Source organism: Sphaeramia orbicularis, chromosome 5, assembly GCF_902148855.1.
Source record: "Sphaeramia orbicularis chromosome 5, fSphaOr1.1, whole genome shotgun sequence".
Classification (NCBI taxonomy): domain Eukaryota; kingdom Metazoa; phylum Chordata; class Actinopteri; order Kurtiformes; family Apogonidae; genus Sphaeramia; species Sphaeramia orbicularis.
The window spans coordinates 34,089,523-34,112,808 of NC_043961.1; the positions used below are offsets into that span (position 1 = coordinate 34,089,523).

Consider the following 23,286-nt stretch of genomic DNA (forward strand, 5'->3'; position numbering starts at 1 on the left):
GTTTCTCAAGTATTGACAGAGAGGTTAAATATCACTTGTTGAATAGTTATCAGTACACTGTTGTCCATGAAGCTGGAATACATTTTTTTTTCCTCTTTATGTGAAATGATTGTGACAATGTGACTCATTCTTGATAGATAAAGTGTAACTGGGACTCAGTGTGTAATCACTGTACCTGGTCAAAGGTGATTATTGATATGTATAAATAGGAATACAAAAAAGAAAGTGTCTTTAAAAAAAACAATTCCCTCTCTAGGACGGCGGTGTATATTTCAGGCATAAACTTGATCATATTCCAATGTAGTTAGAGCTTAAATTTGCGCTTAAAAAATTGTATTTGAATTTTACCATACCAGATTTGCAAAGTTTGCACAGTCTCTGATAATAAATACAGATGAAAATATCTGACCCACAGTGAATACACATTCCAGGGTCGGCTAATGCCCGAGCGCTCATGGAGTCATGTCAGGTGAGCATGCTGGCATGAGACCAAAATATACGGCTTTATATTATAAAGGCTTGGTTTGCATGGTTTGCAGTGTCTGTTTCATGATGTAATCCAGCAAACAAAAGTGTCTGGTAAAAACAGGGTATCAATTTAGAGACAAGTCACAACTCAATTCAAAGAACCTGGCAATAATATTTCACTTTCTCACAATAAGATGCATAAAAAAAAATAACAAAGAAAGCATTTGCATATTTATGTGGAACCATTTGTTAAAAATTGTAGTAAGGTTTCCCAGAGGCTTTTAGCAACAGTTGCTGAGAACTAGTAGTCATATATGAATTGGATTACTCATCCACTATGAGTATTAGTAAATGAAAGTGAACAGAATGATGGTGAGATCATAACTGTCAACCTGCTGTTTCCAGAAGTTGCTTACAACATAATTGAACATCATTCATTACAGGAAACTTGTTCTGCCTTTTTGTCCTTTTAGTTCTGCTTTTACAAATAATAAAGTAACATCATCTAACTGTGAAGACAAAAGAAAAGTGGGAATTATTGAGTGAAAGAAAAAAAAAAGAGTTGAATGGGGGACAAGAGAGGGGGAAGGGTGAGTTCAGGAAAGAAACCGTGTGTGTGTTAAAGCGCGAGAGAGTTCAGTGGCCTTCTGCAGGCTGGTGTGTCTGAGATTCTGTCGGACTCTGATCTTGAGGTTTATTTAAGCTGAATTCCGTGGGCTCATCAGGACCGGGTTACAAAAATCCTCCTATAGAACTAGAAAGAATGTGCAGCGCATACAGTTCTGCATAAGGCACAAAGGCATGTCTTTAGAGGTGGGGGCAGGCATCAAAAGACAGGCAGAGGAGGGATTTCTTTTGAGGCTGGGGGCAAAGAAGGTATTTTGGAGCTCCATTCAATGCCAGGAGAGGAGGGAGGCGTACAGTTTTGTGGTAAAGGGTGCATTTCCAGGGGATGTTAGGGGAAAAAATGTGTAAACCTCCACACCTCCCCTGTTATTCAAAGTTAATTAACTCCAGTTATTATTTTTCTGTAAACCTGAGGGGCTGCAATTACTTTCAATCCCTGCATCTTTTCATTTGTGAATGAATAAATAATACAAATTTGTACAACTTTACTTACATTTGTAGGATAAAGCTCTGCATAGCTCTTTGTGTTGCATAAGTAATTTTTTATTTTTTATTTTTTGGTGAGGGGGGGTAATATAAATGTTTTCTGCGTAGGCATTTGCTTACTTGAAGCCACAAGTCATGAATTTAAATGACCCTGCTGATGCACTTAATATTTGCTATTTTGACTAAGAGGATTAACTAAATGTAAATACACATAAAAACAAATTTAGAGCAGAAATAATTTGGCTACGAAGTCCCTGTCTTTTAATAAATGTGTCTACCTGTAACAAACAAACTCCTAAAAATAAAATCTAAATATTCACCTCATATTCATATTTCATTCACATATAAGACGAAGGAAAGCAGGTGTTGTTATTGGGTTTAATGTCACATTTGTTCAGTCCTTTCATGATGTTCATGTCCGTCTCTAAGCCATCTCCATGACCTTCTTGATCCAGTCCACGTAGACGGACACACGGATGAAGATGTTGGGCTGTCCTGGATGTCCACAGCGCCGCATGGGGATGATCACACCCTCAAGTACCCAGCAGTCCCTGTTCTGACACGCCAATGGGCCGCCATAGTCTCTCTGCAGACACACAGGAACAACACTCTGGAGTCATTATTTGTCTCTGTTATGACTGACTGTCACTGCTGAGGTTGGAAACATCTTGCAGTCACATCTTGTCCAGTCAGCCTCCATTATCCAAATGGTGAATGTGTTTGATTTATTGGAACGTATAAATAGCTATAGGCTCTTTTCCTAAAATGATTTTCACCGTAGGAAAGTTTTTTTTCTGTCATTAGTATTGGAAGAGCTAAACCTGGTGGTGTTATTCTTGTTCATTAACGCCGCAGGACTGATGCTGTAAATGTCAAAGTACTTTCAGCATGTGAGATGGTTTTGATGCATTTAATATTGTGTATAACTGAAAAAGAATGCTTTGTAAAGTGCTTATCACTTTAATGATGAAAAAAATTGTGACATGTAACTAAAATTAGCCTACCATACAGGGAAAAGACCTTCTTAAATCTTGATCAGGCAAGTGACTATTTTTGGTAATTTCCGCACACATTGCAAGACAGTGACAGCAACAGTTACAGTGAGGACAGTGAGGCAACAATCTCAGGTCCAATGTGGTCTACAGGGTCTGTAAGGTCCACCTGTGCATGAACAGTGAGTGTAACTGCTTTGTTCGGTACCATGAAGTAATGGTACTAGTGTAAGGAATGATGTTCAGGTGTCTGGATCAGCACTTATGTTGGTGTAATACTCTAAAAGTGATGTTCTAATGTTCTAAAATGTGCTTTTCTTATATTTTCTAAAACATATATGGGTGCCTCTCTGAAACTGGTCCCTAAAAACAGGACATGGGGCTAAAAATTCAAACCAGATGTAGACTAATGTTATGAAGCAAGTTTGGAAGCAATTTGGGTCTGTATTAAAAATAAATACTTACTGAGATAAAAGAGAAACAATTTTTCAGATAAAACTTATTTTTATATTGTTTTACATCATATTTAATACAAAAATCTGCATGTAACATGGCCAAAAGGACACAAAAATAACGTGCTACTGTTTTTTTATAATATCTTTTTATTCTCTCACGGGTATATTTTGGGAATCAAACTAATTATGCAAGGCAGAGTGTTTCACAAAAATGACCACTGTTGCTAAATCATTCACGATTTATTTGTGTTTAAATGGGCAGGTTACATATGTAACGTAAGTGGACGCGATGGGTTACACACAAAACCTGGAATGAGACTGAGATTCACAAAAAACCTGCATGTCTGGATTAGAAAAACCACTAGGATCATCAAATTTAACACAATGTCTTTAGTTATAGTGGTATATAAGACCATTTCAAGCCATGTTTTTAAGATAAAATACACTAATACCTAGGTACCTTTTCATGTCCCAATTTTGGTCCTATTTTTGGCCCCAACATTTTATTAAAATTCATTAATTTTGGGATGGCTCAGATCAAGAGTATAATTTTTTTTGCATTTATCTGAGGTCATCATTAGGTACATCCTGGGGGGGAAATATGTCTACATTTCTCTTTTATTATTGGGTCTAAAAAGCTGGCAAAGTGCCAGGTACCAAAATGTACCCAGTTTCACAGAAGCTCCCATATATTTCTTGTATTTTTTTGCCACTTAGGTAAGTAACCAAATATGGTAACTTCATTGACCTTGATTTTCTACATAACAATAAAACATTTAGAAAAAATTCACAAAAGATGGGTACAAACTGCCATCATGCTGGGGAGAAAACCCTTATTAAGAGAGGGGAAGGCCCCTTTGACTCTGACTTTCCCCCCGTGGCATACCTCTCTTGGTTAACTGGCAGCATTTGAAAGATCATTGTACAGACTGTTATATAGCATAGATGATTACAATGACAAATGGGCCTGCTACTTTTCCTACACAGGTCAATGACGTATCCAGCTCAAGAATTTGAACTCACTGATCAGTAATGACTGCTGTAACTGTGTATATGTGTATTATTGGCATCGTTTTTATTGTTTTATGTTTTGTTTCAGATTGTCCACATGTCTGCAGTGTACTTGCACTGATAACTGGCTTAAGGTGTGGAATTGTATTTTTTGTAAGGCCTATTTTTTCTTTAAAAAAAGTTAATAAAGAAAAATTTCACAAAGGTAATAAAGTCTGATTATGTCCTCCAACAACATACTAAGGTTGAAATTTCAAACTTCAGAGTATTTCTATGAGTGCCCTATAAAGGGTTAAGCCTCTACTCTGCACAGGCTGAATAACCTACAACTACTCTGAGGTGATTTGTTGCATGTAATATCTCAATAATGTTTGCATCTGCTGTCATCCATCCAACAAAGGCGAACAGCCCCTCATGCAGAAACAAATAATGCATTAAACTGTCGACAATTGTGCATAATTTGCAGAGTATATGGCATGCCACTCTAAAGTTTCGTAAAACTGTTTTGCAAAGACTTCAAATATCTGTTTTAATATTGTCATTTAAGAGACAGAGATGGTGTTCTATTAAATGCTGGGAGTCAATACCTTTAAAGTTTTATGAAATCTGATGTATATATGTACTTACTGGATTAATGACTCTGAGAATAAGATTATCTTGGCCCTGTGAAATATTAAATACCACATGCTACCACACAGTTCTTACCCCTCTGCCAGCTTCTGACCGAAGGGGAATTGTAATAGTTTCGTCATCTGTCCGTCTTTCTGTCCATTCAATGACATAATCGCATTATCTGAAGAATGCATTGACATATCTGCACCAAATTTATAATGCGGATGCATCTTGGCATTGAGCAGAAGTCTATTGAAAATAGGCTAACCTACTTTTTCAAGGTCAAATAGCCTTGTGCAGTTATAATATCTGAGTACTTTCAAATATGTACTAAGTTTTACACAAAGACAAACTAATCTAAATAATAGGGCAGTAACTTTCAACAGAATCTTACACAATATTTGGCCGAAGGGTATTAAAAGTGCACAGTACATTATGTTATCTTTCTATAGGATGCTGATAAATGTGAGGGGTGGGCATTTTAGTTACTTTCTGAAGTTGAATAATCATGACAATATACCCCTGAAGGACCCAGAAGAATTTTTGTGTTAACTTCTAAATTAAATTTTCTTTACATTAACCTTTTATAAGTGATGTATCACAGTTTATTATAATATTACCCTCATTTTCCAGTGTAAAATGTAAATCAGATCTTTTCCTCTATTTAATTCAAAGACCAGTAGAGGTTCATTACAGCTCGGAGTAAATTCATAGGTTATTATGCATCACAACAGAGAAAACTGAAGATAAAGTGACTTTTTCAGTAAATATATCATTAACTGAACATAAAAAAACAACAACTACAACTAGTGTAATTGGTCAAAATATATGGTGAATCAGTGTCACAGAGGATTATTCACATTCACTACGGAGACTCTGAACGTCCAAATGGGTCATATCTGATGATCTCAAATGTTTACATGTATTGATAGGATTAGTGGTTCAACAGTTATTGAACATTTTAGATCAGTAGATTTTGGTCACCAGCTGCTCATTAGGTCTCGGAAAGTTAAGTTGTTTAGTTGTGATGTCATTGTTAAACAAGTCCTCTACAGAAAATAAAAGAAAAAGAAACACAATTTTCAGACATAACATACACAGCACTCTAGCAGAAACAGTACCATAAATATTAATTCTGTTACCCTATAGTGTAAAACATAATTCTCCTCCAACCCTCCCCCGAAAATTGGACAATTCTTGAAAGAAGATCTCGACTATGCTTATTGGTTTGACTAATTGACCATACATTATACAGTGTACATCTATAATTTGTTGTCTTATACTATGTTTATTATTGTGCTTCTGTATGATATTTATTCATTAAACTTTTGTATGTTGTTTATTTTACGCTGCATTTCCTCTGTATCATTTAGCCACAGTATGGACATGACCACCCACACAAACATGTGTATACATTATAGCCTCAACTATATTTATGAGATAAAACTAGGATTATTTCCCCCAGAGAATCAGGGCTGGATTAATTTACAGAGCAAATACTGTTATGTTATGTTATGTGTACGTCAGAAACCTAAGTCTGCAGTTAGGTTTCACTGATTGATTCTTCAAAAAATAATGCTCTTCCAGCTGAAAACTGAAAATATTTCTCTCTAAATACTCTTAATAACTATGTGTGCACACTTTCACATATTCACCCACCTCACAGGCTCCGACCCCGCCTTGGAAACTGTTCGTGCACATCTCATTCTCACGAACCCGGCCTCTGAAGTACTTGTTGCATTCCCTGTTGCTGATCACTGGTATGTGAGCCACATTGAGGACCGTCTCATCTCCAGTCCCTTTAGAAGTGACACGAAGGAATGAGTTAGCAGCTGATGTGTTTAGAGAAATGGAAGGAGGCAAAGGAAGGTGGACAGATGTTGAATGATTCTGGAAATAGTAATGCCATCTGTTGCTCAACAGTGTGAATTACTCGCTCATTTAGATGCAACATTACCTCAAGGATAGAAACAAGATGCTCGTACTAAGGAGGGCATTCATTATAAATTATTGGAACAGTAGCTCATTGAAGTGCAGCGTGGAGTGAATTTAGTGTCAGGTTATGGTTTCCACAGGATTATACTCGCCTCTCGTTTCACCCCATCCAGCGATCTCACACATAGTCTCTTCAGCGACAATGTAGCGCTCAGGAGGAAGGCAGATCTGAGAGACACGCTCATTAAACTGAGCAGGACTGAAGAAAGAAAAGACAGTCAGACAAACACGACTGGACTGTTCATACGTGTGTGTGTTTGTGTGTGTGTGTTTGTGTGGGTCTGTGTGCTTGCATTCGACAGTACACACTATTCCAGTTGTAGCATGACCAGCTGAGACTCAGAGGGTCCACACACGATCTTGGTGAGTGGGATGGTTTGAACACCGGGTTCCCCTTCCTGTGGATCACGAAATAGTGTTCCCATCATGGCCGAGTATCCAGGCAGATCCACGTAGCTGCACACACACCAGAATAGTTATAGCTGTGACATTTACAATAAAGTTTACTTTCACTTTCAGATTTCAGTTTAGTTGGAATAACAGAAAAAGACAGAGAGAAAATGAAGTTTGACAGGTTTTTACTAAATAAGGCACTCAGAATGTACATCAATAAGAGATTTAGGATGCTGAACATGAACTGTGAACTAGAACACACTGAACAATAACAAATATTTGAATTTTGGCCCAGTAGTTTTTGTTTTGGGGCTATTTTTTTTTAAATCAGTCCAGCTGCTTTTTGGCACCTGGTTGGACTTATAAAGCAGTTACATTGTCAAAACTTGGTAAAAACACAGGGAAAACAAGAAAAGCACTCAGAGAGCGCAGACCTCCGCCAAGACAGATCCCCCCCGATCACCACCAGAATTTAATCATTTCTTCCTTGTGCCAGTATCAACATTTCCTGAAAATTTCATGAAAATCCGTCCATAACTTTTTGAGTTATCTTGGTAACAAACAAACAAACACGCACGCACGCAAACACGCAAACACACAAAGCAAAGCAATGATTACACTACCTCCTGGCGGAGGTAAAAAATAAATAAATAAAATCATGACAACACTGCAAACAGCAGTAAGAACAAAAAGCCACAAGGAAAACAGTGTAAACAAAAAAAAAAAAAGCCCAAATCGTATATTTTCATAGCTAGTTGGTCTCACTCACTGCTCTGTGTTTTATCCCCCATTACACAGGCGGTGAGGGGTGAACTGAGCATGCTCAGATGTCTATGGAAAGAACAAGGTCTATTCTATCAGCACATTTGGAAATTTTCCCTATTGAGCAATTGGTTGAATAAAACAAATCATACAACCAGAATGCTCATCACAGACATGTCAGCGGTTAAAGGGTTAATAGAGTAGTGTTAATTACAGGCCTCATAGTGAGCAAAGTTATTTATGTTTATGTTTATGCATTTGGCAGACGCTTTTTTCCAAAGCGACTTACTGGGGAAAACCAATCAAATCACTCAGTCAATCAAATTTTATTACCTCCACCAAGGAGGTTATGTTTTTGCCAGGGTTTGTTTGTTTGTCTGTCTGTTTGTTTGTCTTTCCGTTAGTGTGCAACGTAACTCAAAAAGTTATGGACAGATTTGGATGAAATTTTCAGGGTTTGTTGGAAATGGGATAAGGAAGAAATGATTAAATTTTGGTGGTGATCGGGGGTGGGGGGGCCCACGGGGGGCGCCACTGATCAGCCTTGGCGGAGGTCTGCGCTCTCCGAGTGCTTCTAGTTTATATAGCGCCAGATCACAACAAAAAAGTTATCTCATGACACTTTATATATAGAGTTGGTCAAAACCAGACTCTAAGCCAATTTACAGAAACCCAACAGAATTATTGTTTTTTGTCATTAACAATTAACACTCGGTCAATGTTACCTGCAATTCTACTTTATTTGACATCAAATCACTCACTGTAATTTCTGTTTCATTCTTTTTTTAGGTAATGTTTCTATTTTTTAACTTAACTTTAATATTTCACTGCTAGTTTTACATTTAATATAGTTGTCGTAACCTAGTATAATCCTGGTTCGTCAAAATAATCAGATAATCTGACAATCCGAGGGTTGATCGAACTTTTCATGACATGACACAGACTTCGGAATAATGACTATGAATTGACAGAAATTTGTAAATAATAAAAATTGAGATATTCTCATTTATAGTGCAGTATGGATTGAGTGCTTCCTGCACTTCCCACAATGCTTTTCTCATCATTCTTCATAAGTAGTGTTTAAAACATGAAATGTAGTGATCATTTTCTCAGATGTGACAGTAATAATGTGTAACACCCCAGTCATATTTCTCCTTTCTATAAAACTGACTTTCCCCTGTTAAACTGGTGGAATGTCTTTTTAAAGAAGTAAAACGTACCATGAGGAGAAGCACTGTTTGGTGCTGATCACCCATCTGGGGTTGACCAGGGATCCTCCACAGAAATGGTTTCCTTTCCTGCACATAATGAGGTGAGAGGTCACTCACAGCTCAACAAAGTGTGTTTAACCTGTTAATGATCAACTCTGTGACTTACCTGTCTCTGAGGCTCACCGTCCACGGCGAGTTTCCAGGAATTCCATGTACAATACGCAGCCTCGTACTCGGTAGCCGGTCCTCTCTTTTTCCACACTCACTAAACTCCACCTTTTCTGTGTTTACAAACAGACATGGAGGTAAATATTAATGTTAAACTTTCCAAAAAGGCTTGTGGTCTGCTGGGCTTTGTATGTGTTCAGTAACTAACCTACTGGTTCAGTAATGGACACTTTCTCTCCCGCTGTGTGAAAACAAAAAGAAGTAGATTTATCATTAAATGACATGTAGATGACTTGTCACAGATTCCATTAAACCAGATGTTAAATCACAGTCTACATCATTAAAGAGCACAGATCTTTACCACACTGTTTGATGGCACAGTAGTCAAACTCAGTTTTGGGGTCGGTGGTGTAGCACCAGGGTCCGTGCTGGTCCCCGTCTGGGTTACGACAGTAGTTTTCTGTCAGATTGGCCTCAGGATGTGTTCTGGGGTTTATCCTGCAAACCACACATTCTGATTTACATGATCAAGCCATTTCAGACAAAAGGAATCATATATTTTTAACTTGAAAGTGTGGAAATGCTGAATGTTGTCTGGGTGTATATGATGATGTTTCATGTCTTTTATACTTAAAGTGATGCTTTTCTATGCTGCTTTTTTTAGATATTTATGCCGTCCAGGTTTTTTTTAATTTCTTTTTTTATTTTCAGTTTTTATACTATTTTATATATTATTTATACTTTTATGGCATCTAAAGAGGATTGCACTTTCAATTTTGTTGTACTTGTATAATGACAATAAAGACATTCTATTCTATTCTATTCTATTCTATTCTATTCTATTCTATTCTATTCTATTCTATTCTATTCTACTCTACTCTACTCTACTCTACTCTATTCTATTATTTGTCCTGAAAGTTAATCTTGTTTTATTCTGTTTTACATAAAGCTGAGCAGTGAGAGCAGATGTTTCATAAATACAGTAGTGGCAAATGTTATATAATCTCAAATATTATCATGAAATACATGCGGAAAAATCTTCTTTGTGTTACATAAGGTGTGGCTGCATCAGATAGACACAGCTTCATAGCATAACTACCAAATAAGTCACATTTTTGGCCATATTGTCATAGCTGAGTAACTTTACTCTCCTAATACTGCTGCTTCATTTCATGCAGATATCACAATTTGGCCAAAAATATGACTTATGTAGCAATTATGCTATGAAGCTAACAAAATGTAAATTCACTGTGAGTTTACTCTTAACAAGAAAAAATAACAACTTTGCTAAATTCTTGACTGTTTCAATATGCCCTGGATGTGTTTCATTATCTTACTAAAACATCCAGTTTTGCCCTCGATGGAACAGAGCATGTGCAGAAGGGAACGTGAGGGTTTGGAGAATGGGACAATACTTGACAGAGTTCAAGGACTTATGAGTGATTCTTAATGCAATGTATCACAAATACGTAGGGTGTCCAAAAACTTCAGTAAATGATTATCGTACTTGGTTCGGTGAGGTGTGTTAACATTCCACTTCTGGCAGGTGATGCCCTTACGGGTTTTGCGAACCATTCCTCTGTAGTTCCTTCCATTTTCATGGTAGCAATCTAAAAAAAAAAAACCCATTCATTTCATTAGAAGAACCTGTGTGACTGATATGATCAGAAAACAGAAACTCACTGATTCGTCATCTTCATACTTCATCTACATTTAGAGGCACTGAGTTGCAACCTCTCTTATTAGTTACATCATAAAATTAAGAAAAAAAAAACATGCTAGTTTTATAGCTGACCGTTGTTTTTAAGGCCTTGTCTGAATTATTATTGACTAGAAGCGAACCAAATACAGACTATGTTGAATCTAGGTTGAAAATGTCTCTGTTCTCATGTGTCTGTGATTAAGATCTAACACTAGCATTCTATTCTGGTAATTCTGGAGTTACATATACTCTTTTAGTTATATTAATAATTATTATTTACTTTATTACATTATTATTGTTAAGTGTGACATATTATAATTTTATATAGTCTTTCTTTAATTATAATTTTAATATCAGATTATTAAACATATTTTTATTATCGAGTCAGTTTCTCTCCATTTTCCTGTTAACATCAGAGAAAATATCAAAATTTTGGACTGTCTATGTAAATTTGCCTTGTTTTAACAGTTATAAGATGATTATAGAGAGTTTCATTCAATTTGAGGGACTGAATGGCAGTCCATGGTGAAAGACAAAATATTCTTAATGTAAAAAGTAATTTGCAAGTTGACAGTTTGTGGTGAAGATAGTAAAGTACCAGAACAGTATGTAGTTTTGTGTGAAACTGTTCAGTGAACTGCATCTTTCAGAACGTCACCTTCACATATTCTGCCCTGTTCTCTGAGGACAAGTGAAAAAGTAGTAAAAGAGGTGAAAAACACTACATATGTGATGTTGGGACACAGAGACACTTTTAGCAGCTCTGGATAGTTTGTGAAGAGACAAAGTTACACTTGTGTGACTGTTGGGCATCACTTTTACAACAAAGTGCAATTTGAACAAACTGCAAAATTTTCTTTTACTCATAAAGACCCAAACATCCACGACAACCAAAAGAATTTACTGATCTAAACTGTTTACTACCTGTTGATCCACTAATCCTATTGATACATGTAAATAATTGGTGTAAAATGCAGTTTGTCATCTTTTCATGGTCATCAGATATGATCCATTTGGACGTTCAGAGGCTTCGTAGTGAACGTGGCAACACCGTCATCTTCTACAATATTGATTCACCAGTAAAACCAAGAATTTGGATCAATGACAGTGGATGGAGACGCTTGCTTTTTGTTCAGATACTGACAGATGTGCTCAAAAAGTTACTTTTTCTTCAGTTTTATCTGTTTTTGATATAATAACCCTCAACTTTACTCTGAGCTTTTATGAACATCTACATGATCAGTAAATTAAATATAAGAAAATACCTGATTTTCACTGAAAAAAATAAAAAATACAGAAGATAATATTACAATAAATGGTGATAAATCACTTAAGGAAGGTTAAATATAGAGAAAAAAATCATTTGGGAACTGCCACATAAGTAACACTGCGTTCTTATGGGTTAAATTGAAAGGTGTGAAAATGACAGGATGGTTCAAGTGAGATGACAGACATGTGCCGTAGACTCCTGATGTCCCACCCCTTCTCCTGTGACACATTGGACCTAACTTGGATCTAACTTTGGAAAAAATAAGAACCGAAGAGACAAATTATTTTATGACCCTGTTTGATTTGTACCATTTACACATATGATGTTTGTCAGTTGAAAACATTATTTAACCAGGCAAGAAATACATGCTTCAAGATAATAGTTTAAAGGGGTCATATTGTGCTACACCCACGTTTATTCATCTTTGGTACATTTATTTGTGTATTTGGACCCTAATAGTTCAAAAAGTTTGAATTTGAACCCTCCAGGTGCTGCAAAGCTATCTTTATATTCATTTTGGAAAAAATTGAGTGGATTTCTACAACCCGTTTCCATTCCTGATTAATTTGTTACGTTTTATAACTAGTTACATCACGACATTTGCACATATAAGGTCAAGACTTCTGACGAACATTTCTCCGAGTACGCCATAACTGTTTGTCAGCAGCAGCAGTTGTAGTAAAAACTGAAAATATGTCCAAACTTAAAGCCGATTGCCTAAAATGTTCAGCTCTTTGTTGCATTAATGAACACATGTGGCTGAACGGGACGGAAAGCACAATCAACAACCGGGGGGGGGTGAAGTGTCTTATTTGCATTTAAAGGGCCAGCGCTCAAAACGACATTTCTGGTGTCATTACTCAGAAACAGGGTTGAAGATGGACCTGTGGAGTTTAATTAAAGAAGAATTCAGACCCAAGCATAGCATTTACAGTTTATGTAGACCACAGGGAAATGTTTTAAAATGCATAATTCCATTTAAAAAAAGCAAAATATCCATCCCCTAACATTAATTTTGTGTTGAACAGATAAATGGACTGGATGTCTCTTAGCACATGAAACACCAAAATGGCATCTGCTTTAGCACATTTTACCTTAATCTTCTAGAGCACAGTAAAAAAGAAGTACTAAAAGAAATGAAAATCAGTACAGTCTGGACATGATGAATATACTGAAGCGCTAAACAGACTGTGGAGAGAGACAGTACAATGACATCACCTCTTTCTTGTGTGTTGTCTTTGTATTTTCACCACAAAATTCCTTTCTTTATGTCTTTATTTAAGGATCTCCATTAGTCACTACCAAAGTAGAAAATATTCTTCCTGGGGTCCATACTGTGACCAAAATGTGACCTTCTTGACTAATTGACAAACATCATATATGTAAAACTTGTCTTACTCAGTTGACTGTAATACAATTGTTCCTGAACTAATATCCCATGGGGCACAACCAGAAGGGGCAGGACATCAGCTGTCAATACATAGTTTTTGATGGCGGTTCAGCAGAAGGGGTAGGATTTTGCCTCTTTACGGGATTTTTCACAGAGCGAAATCGCCTATTATTAACCGTTTTGATTAATTCTCACTCAAGATGCCGTACCTTCAGCTTCGATGTCGTCTGCACAGCGTTTGATCTGTAAACACAGAGCAGTCCTCATTTCTGGTACAGATGTGAAGCACCAGGGAGCCTCCGACCCATCTGGGTTACGGCAGTAGTTTTCCTCTAAACCCCTAAATGCAAAAACAAAGTGAACCAGTTTCCTCACTAATCCACTCATGACCTGCTCCACAAACACACTGTTTGCAGCCTCATAGTTTAGACCGAACATGCTTGATGTTACTTGAACCTAAGATGCATGAGAGTAGCTGGTAATTGACTGTGGCGTGATGAATGATCACCACATCACAAATAAGTTTATTATTCATTTCACATCCTTATTGCCACTCAGAGTATGACAGGCTTTTAATGTGGGGCTGCTGACCATCTATCATCTACTGTCAGCACAGAAATAAGATCACAAGAAATTTTACTGCAATGACATGTTGACATTAATATTCATGTCTAAAGTGAGTGGAGTACTTTGAAACTAACCGGGAGAACATTACCCTGTCGTACTTTCAACTTCAAAACACACTCAACTTTTCACTTCTTCTCCGTCCTCTGTCACACTGTGTGTCTCTGTGTTTTTACACTTACTTGCATTCATATGTATTTGGGTAGAAGGGATGCTCATGAGGGTACTGTGCATCCCACCTCTGGCAGGGGATACCCGACGTGGTCTCATTGACTTTTCCGCGGTAATCCTCCCCTCGGCCGCGGAAACAGTTGGTGGTGAAGCTGGAGCGCTGGCGTTTCTCCACACGTACCTCAGCTAAGGTGAAAGAGCAAGATAAAGGAGGTTAAAGGCCGTCACTGAGGCGCCAGACTCATTATTCATGAGAGGAGGTACTGCACATTAATACATTAAAGAACATGTATTGATTTTTTTTGCATATTCCACGAATTACTGTTGCAATACAACACATGCGTCTTTTATCCTGTGTTACAAATAAAATGATTTTCACTAATACTAATTAGGTTTAATGTAAGCATTGTCAATAAAGAAGTATTCACTTAATTTTTAACTGTGAAGAAAATAAATACTGTTATGAAACTACACATTTATTTTCCACAATTATTCTCTAAAACTATTTGTAAGATGGTAATTGCTACTTCCCCTTTGACAGAACAGTGTCTGTGGTGTATTTATAGGGTATTTACATTAAAAAATAATGTCAGAACAAACATAAATATCACTAGTTCATTAATATTATTCATCTGCATAAATGTACAGTCTAAGAATGATTTTTTTTTTATCATTGTTATATAAATGTCAGCTTGAAGGAAACTAAAATAACTTCTACCTCTAATTTAACCCTAAATTTATAAATCATGTTCTGAAACTCTTCATTAATCAAACAATACATCAACTAACTTCTACCTATACATTGATAAATTATCTATAACAATAATAATAATGTAATATTTATACTAATCTAAGTGGGGACACTGTGTTTGTTTCTTCTCCACCACCAGATGGCACTATGTCATTGTTTTTCAGCTGCACTGATCTCTGCTCTCAGTGGAAATGCCGGTGTTGCCACAGTCAGTTTGCACAAGTCATGTTGAAATTTTGGAAAAAACACAGATTCTTTGTTTACATTTGTTTTGGGCTCAGTGTCCCAAGGCTAAACATTTATTAATCTATTTAATATTCTAAGCTATTACTAATTTATTTAAAATGTAGTCTTAAATATACCATGTTGGACAAAACAGGATATATATATATATATATATATATATATATATATATATATATATAAAAACAGTAAAAATGTAATTAAACTGGAACCAGGACAGAGTAGGCTGTGTAAACATCTGCACACTTTGGCCACATTTACTCTACAATCAGAGATTTAATGGCAACATGTCTTACATTTGAGAAGCAATTTGCACAAACACCAAAAAGGTAATTTTTCTAAATTTAATTACAGCAACTTAATGAGCCTCCCACAGTGGTGGTGTCTTTCCTAACACCACAGGAACCTGCTCAATTTAGCTCCTGTCTTTTCTGTTTTGCCAGAGAAAACAAACGACACAGAACAGGACAAACAAACTGGAAGGTCTGATCCTACACACACAGAGGAAAATATTGTATAATAATAAACTACTGCATCATATTTTATCATTAGGATGTTTAATAGGTTTCTCTAACATGACTGTGGTCTTACTGCACTTGCTGATCTCGCAGTTCTCTCTCTCCACCTCAGGGTCTGTGGTGTAACACCAGGGAACTGGAGAGGCATCAGGGTTACGGCAGTAATTATCATCTAAACTTTTATCAGGATACCTACAAAAAAAGAACATCCTCACCATGTAGAAAAACCCAACCTGAACATCAACATACCTGTAAATTCTGAATAATACTGGGTCACATACAAATGCATTGGTAAAGTAGTTAATAATGAGGTAAGAATGAATGCAATGAATACATGATTACTTCTCAGGCTGGTAGATGTGCTGATGAGGATACTGCTGGTCCCATCTCTGACACTCTCTGCCACTCACAGTGTGATCCACCTGCCCTCTGTAGTCCTCTCCATTACAGGTGATGCACACCTCTACCAACAAGACACAAACACAGTGACCAGTCGTACAGAGGACTGATCCAGGACTTTGTGGACTGGCGCCAGCGAAACCACCTTCAAATGAATGCCAGTAAGACCAAGGAGCTGGCTGTGGACTTTTGTCGGCACCCCCACACCCCCCCATCACCAGTAAACATCCAGGGAAGGGACACTGAGATGGTGACATCTTATAAGTACCTGGGTGTTCATCTGAACCATAAACTGGACTGGACTGATAACACCACTGCACTTTATAAAAAAGGTCAGAGCAGACTCTATCTGCTCAGGAGGCTGAGGTCCTTTGGGGTGTGGGGGGCACTCCTGAAGACCTTTTATGCCTCTGTTGTGGCCTCTACCATCTTCTACAGTGTGGTCTGCTGGAGGAGCTGGAATTTCCCCTTACGGGACTAATAAAGGTATATCTTATCTTATCTTATCTTATCTTATCTTATCTTATCTTATCTTATCTTATCTTATCTTATCTTATCTTATCTTATCTTATCAGAGCAGCAGCTGGAGAATCACTGATACACTAACACCTCATAGCACATAACTTAATAATCATTTTCTTGAAATAAAGTCATTTGTAATTGATGGGTTTTATGAGACTGGGGCTGTCTGACTTATCTCTGAGTGCAGGATGTTACAACAGTGTTGGGTATTAAGTAGTTTTGGTGGAACAAGAACATGGCATGGTACTAAAATTCACAAACACTTGCCATTTTCCAGATGTAGTTGCAGCAAAGAAGTTGTTCTTTCATGTAGCGGGGGGTCAAAGTGATAATGCACAGATAGTTAAAGAACAGAAATAATAAACCTGCCTCTACACAACACAAATATTGATCTGTACTGTGACAGAGAACTTCCACCGAGTCTAATTTAAGTGTGGACTGTGAACATGTCCTTACATGTATTGAACAGTTCCAAAACACTTGGAAATGATAATCAGGGGGCTTTAAGGAAAGTGTTTCTAGGAAATACTTAAAAAAGTTTAAATGGATTTTTGTCAGGTATCCAGCCATGAAGATTCAAGGACATTTTTTAGAGAAACATACACATGCTTATGAACCAGAACCAGCTCTAAAACCACACGATTCTTATTGAAAATAAACTTTGTAAAACATCAGAATGTTTGCAGTCGTAGTTGTGCTTTCTCATAATATGCTCCATTTAACATAAATTAAAATAATGTTAATTAACCCATAAAGACCCAGCACTACTTTTGTGGCAGTTCCTAAATTATTTTTTCACTATATGTAACCTTTCTTAAGTGATTTATCACTGTTTATTATTATATAATCCTCTGTATTTCGCATTTTTTCAGTGAAAATCAGGTATTTTCCTATATTTAATTCACTGATCTTGTAGATGTTCATAAAAACGCACAGTAAAGTTGAGGGTTATTATATCAAAAACAGAGAAAACTGAAGAAAAAAAATTACTTTTTCAGTACAATATATCATTAACTAAACATAAACCCTGTGTCCATCCTCTGTCATTGACTCAACTCCATGTGTTTTACTGGTGTTTGAATCCTGATGCAGAAGCAATTTTAAGCCATAAGGACCCAGTGCTACTTTTGTGGCAATTACAAAAATTAATTTGTCTCTCTATTTAACCTTTCTTCAGTGCTTTGTCACCATTTATTATAATATTATCCTCTGTATTTTGCATTATTCAGTGAAAATCAGGAATTTTTCCATATTGAATTTATTGATCATGTAGATGTTCATAAAAGCTCTTATTAAAGTTGAGGGTTATTATATCAGAAGCAGCAAAAACTGAAGAAAAAATGACTGTTTCAGCAAATATATCATTAACTGAACATATAAACAAGCGTCTCCATCCACTGTCATTGATCCAACTCCATGGGTTTTACTGGTGAATCAATGTTGCAGAAGATGACAGTGTTTCCACGTTCACTATGGAGCCTCTGAATGTCCAAATGGGTCATATCTGATGACCATGAAAAGATGGCAAACTGTATATTACACCAATTATTTCAACGTCTTAATAGGTTTAGTGGTTCAGAAGTTATTAAACATCTTAGATCAGTAGATGATTTTGGTCGCCAGTGGCTGTTTGGGTCTTTATGGGTTAAAAAATAAAAGTAGAAAATGAAAATGAAAATGAAAATGAAAATGAAAATGACGCACTCCTAAAATAAGGTCCTGTCACACCTTCCACCGTCATATAGCACATGTTTGAATCAGGCTGTGTGTCATGTACCGTCTTTGCACTGGGGGATGTTGCAGCTTTCGTAGCGTCGCTCAGGATCGGTGGTGTAGCACCATGGGCCGATCCGGTCTCCATCTGGATTCCTGCAGTAGTTCAGCTCCAGGCCGTTGGTGGCTGTGGGAGTCCACCTGAAACCAACAGAGTTTTACAGTGAGTGGGGTCTGTCAGCGTCACCATGTAGTCACACAGATTTAGATGAGGGATGGGGTTTTTATTGCATCAGTTTTTTCTGCAGCTCTTGGGATTTGGAATAAAACCATAAGAACAAACTGGTGTCGTGCTACTTTAGTGTAAGAATATTTAGATGCATCTTAGATGACTAGTGGGGGAATTGTAACTGTTTTATTAGTCAAAATTGGACTTTTAAAAGCTTGAGCTCCATTTGTTTGGGTAATAATAGTTAAAATAGATGGTGTTACAGTCAGGACACTGAAAATAATGTGGCATCAATAAAACCATCTCCAAATGTGTTTTTTTTACCTTTATTGTCTGTTGTCGCAAATATGCAACATACCCAAAACTATCTATTTTATGGTACACTCAAATTAACAAGCTCCACTTAATTTAGCATCTACTAGAAAGCAAAAACACAAATAATACATTTTTTAATATACTTGTATATAAATTCAGGCATTAAGGGGTTACAGGAGTTTTTAGTTGTTTTGTGTCACTGTAATAATAAAAACAAACACCATAAATATGTTATCACATTTTCCACTGTGTCAGATCTGTACTTTTTTACTTTTGCTGTGGTCTTCGTACTTATTCTCAGGTAAGGAGGCAGATGAAAGCTAAAAACTTTAAGTCCATAAATCTTTCCTTGGTCGACTTGTCTGTTTGTATTAGATGTTTGACCTGGTAGTTGATTAAAAATGTATGTATCATGTATAAAAAAGGCTTCAAATCCTCCAGTAGACCTGACAGCTGAAATAAAATCCTCAAATATTCAGTGTATTAAAGGCTAAAGTCTGCTTCTAAGAGGATTTATCTGAGGAACTTTCTCACCTGTGATCATGTGGAAACTTGGACCACCACTGTTGGCAGGTGAGGCCACTTCTGGTCGTGAACACCTTCCCTCTGTAGTCCTCCCCTTTACCCACAATGCACTTTCTTACGTAGACTACATTGTGAGAAACAACCAATCAAACGTCACCGTAGTGACATATTGACCTCTTTAATGTCAAACAATCCGAGCTCATGTTCATGCGTCTTACCTTTCTTCTCGTAAAGGTCACAGTTGACGTTTCTTTTCACCTCGGCGTTGCTGCCGTCCCCGACCCAGGGCAGGTGTTTACAGGTGATGGTCGGGCGAGTCTCATAGTTGAAAGCTCTAGTGATAAGGATTAATTATACATTATTGTGAGCAAATGACATTTAACACTTCAGGAACAACATACCCAACATTTTAAAGGATAACTGGAATTTATTACAGTCTTACTTCCATAGTGTTTCTATTGTTGGTGATCAACTACAGGGATCTGAGGCTGTAAGAACATCCTAAATCATGGTGATATAAACATATATATGATGCTTTTAAGGAACATTGTTGTATACTTTTAGTATCTTTTAAATTATTGATGGTGTTTTATATGTATGTTCTTATTTTAGTGCTTTATGTATGGTTTTAGAACTGACTTTTACTGTGTTTTATGTATATTTTTACTGTGGATGATTTTGTGTAACTTCTGCTGCTGCTGATGATGCCTTGGCAAAGACACTCTTGAAAAAGAGATTTTTAATCTCAATAAGCTTTATTTCCTGTTTAAATAAAGGTTAAAGAAAAGAAAATTATCACAGTTTAAAGGTTATTGACCTGCTTTTGCAGCTTTAACTGCACTTTAATTAGTCGCATACACACAATGTTCTTACCATGAAATACAATAATGGGCATTTAGGGTGTCCTCATATTAGGTTTTATCTTTAAATAACCTTTTTGATCATCTCTTTTGTCTCTACTCTTGCAATGTTTCATCGTTTCAGGGGAGCAGTTTTATCAAAAAACAACAGGTAAGGTGTTTGAATGAATTCTATGAGCTGTCAGAGATCTATGTTTGGTGTTTTTGGAGATCTCTTATTTAGAAGGAGCTTTTCACATGGACTATTTTATTCAGAGGAAGGACTGCAGCACTTATACTGAGTAGTTTATGAATGTTTTTGCTCTGTACATCAGGTTTTCAGCCTTAACCCAACCCAACACCCACTGTCGACCAAAATCATCAACCGATCTATACTGTTTAATAACTTCTGATCCACTAAACCTATCAATACATGTAAATAATTGGTGTAAAATACAGTTTGTTGTCTTTTCATGGTCAACAGATATGACCCATTTGGATGTTCAGAGGCTTCGTAGTGAACGTGGAAACATGTCATCTTTTACAACATTGATTCACCAGTAAAACCCATGGAGTTTGAAAAATGACAGTGGATGGAGACATTTGTTTATATGTTCAGTTAATTATATATATTTGCTGATGAAGTCACTTTTTCTTCAGTTTTCTCTGTTTCTGATATGATAACCCTCAACTTTAATATGAGTTTTTATGAACATCTACATGATCAGTAAAATAAATATGGAAAAATACCCATAAAGACCCAAACATCCATGACGACCATAAGAATTTAGTCAACTAAAATATATAATACCTGTTGATCCACTAATCCTATCAATCCATGTAAATAATTGGTGTAAAATGCAGTTTGTCATCTTTTCATGGTCATTCAGATATGACCCATTAGGACATTCAGAGGCTCCGTAGTTACCGTGGAAACACCATCATTTTCTACAACACTGATTCACCAGTAAAACCCATGGAGTTGGATCAGTGACAGTGGATGGAAACACTGGTTTATGTTCAGTTAATGACAGATTTTTTTCTTCAGTTTTGTTGATTTTTGATACAATAAACTTCAACTTTACTCTGAGCTTTTATGAACATCTACATAATCAGTAAATTTAATATTGGAAAAATACCTGATTTTCTCTGAAAAAATGCAAAATACAGAGGATAATATTATAATAAATGGTGATTAAAACACTGAAGAAAGATTAAATAGAGAGAAAAATTAATTTTTGTAATTGCCACAAAAGTAGCACTGGGTCTTTATGCGTTAAAATTGCTTCTGCATCTACATTAGATATGGGTTTCTTTATCTTTTTGGATCAATGAGATTTATTACAGTTCTAATGATAATTTTTTTTATGAATAAAGTTGCAGGTGACTGTAAAATGCCTGATTATATTATTTTCATGGAGTTGCGGGGAGGTTAATGGTGATGGTGATGATACCTGCAGTCCAGAGACTGTGAGCATTGTGTGGCACATTCCTCCAGGTTCAGGCCCGGTAACATCAGTACTCGAGCTGAGTTCCAGGCCGTGGGAACGAGCTCCCTGCCCTCAGAGCGCTGGAAGTCATTCAGCGGGCTGCGGTACCCTGTTTAGACCAAACACAAACAGCACAATGCACATCGGCTGATATTTGTCTGAGGGTTTAGTCCAGGTTTCAACTGGAGTACCCACTGCACCATTTGGGCATGAGCCTGCACATATGTAACCTTTGGACCAGGACTGTGCTACTGGTTTGTTGAGACCACAAAAGCACTCAACAGCACTGGTTACTAAAAATACAACTGGAATTATTAACAGTAGACATCCATTCAGTCATTACACACATATTAGAATAGAATAGAAGCTTTATTGTCATTGCATAATAAATACAACAAAACTGCACATGCCCCCCACATAAAAAAAAACAAAACACAACTAACATTCATACTACATTCTTCTCACTCATAAATACATTCAACAAGCACAACAAACACACTGAAACACATCAATATTAAAATACTACTATATACTTGATCAAAAGCTTTAATTTTGATCACTTTTGATACAAAAATCCCAAATTTTACCAGTTGCAGGTTCTCAGATTTGAGAATTTGATGCTTTTCATCTGCTTCTGAATATGGATAGCAGCCTATGAAGTATTTTAATAAATAACTTTGGACTAAGAAAAATTATTAGACCTACATGCACTTTTTTTTTTCTTTTTCTAAACATCTGTGAAGGCAATGTAACGATTCATGGTGAAAATAAACGCTGTATTAATCTGTTATTACAAATATGTTTAGATGATGTCAACTTTTTATCTGTATCCAACAGTTACACAAGCCTTTTGCTCTAAATCTGCTGCTCAAATACAGATTAAAACCCAAACAGAGTGAGTGTATCTATCAGTTAATAACACCACATGTATGAGAAAAGACACGGATGGTCAAACTTTCTTACCCACGGTCAGTCCGACTGTCAGGAGAAAACAGCACAGCGACAGTTTCATGGTTGAACTCAGTTTTATGTCACTGGATGTGGAATATTTTGCTCCGCTGAAGGCTTTTCGGACTGAAGAATAAGTCGATCCGATCACAGGTCCATATGAGGAAATAAACCCCCCTGGAAAGTCTAATAAGAGGCTGTAAATGCACGTAGAAGAATAAAATGTCCAGATTATATGCTAATAAGACCACCCACACAGGGACACTGAGGCCTTATTCAAACAGAGGCCAAATCCCCAAAACACAGATGATCGATACCAGTATTAATCATTAATCTCCACGCGCATCATCGCTCTCAGTTCATGCGTTTTTTTCATGATTCCTCTGCGCGTTTTTGTCACATAACGCGCAAAAGAAGAGGTCTCATTTTTTGATATTGCTGTTAAAATAAAAGCAGT

General features: G+C 36.6%; 1 protein-coding gene across 1 annotated transcript; it reads right to left on the minus strand.

Annotated features, from left to right (window-relative positions):
- Window positions 1-705: 705 nt before the first annotated feature.
- mst1 (macrophage stimulating 1) lies at window positions 706-23,254 on the minus strand. The gene is made up of 18 exons (XM_030133840.1): window positions 22,845-23,254; window positions 21,846-21,990; window positions 19,771-19,886; window positions 19,562-19,676; window positions 18,548-18,684; window positions 16,192-16,312; window positions 15,923-16,041; window positions 14,349-14,523; window positions 13,752-13,882; window positions 10,688-10,790; window positions 9,542-9,678; window positions 9,389-9,421; window positions 9,179-9,293; window positions 9,022-9,099; window positions 6,956-7,102; window positions 6,739-6,845; window positions 6,311-6,450; window positions 706-2,167 (listed from the first exon to the last, which is right to left on the minus strand). Exons 1-18 carry the CDS (start codon window positions 22,891-22,893, stop codon window positions 2,006-2,008), a joined length of 2,130 nt encoding a protein of 709 aa, XP_029989700.1. The 5' UTR covers window positions 22,894-23,254; the 3' UTR covers window positions 706-2,005.
- Between the last annotated feature and the right edge of the window lie 32 nt (window positions 23,255-23,286).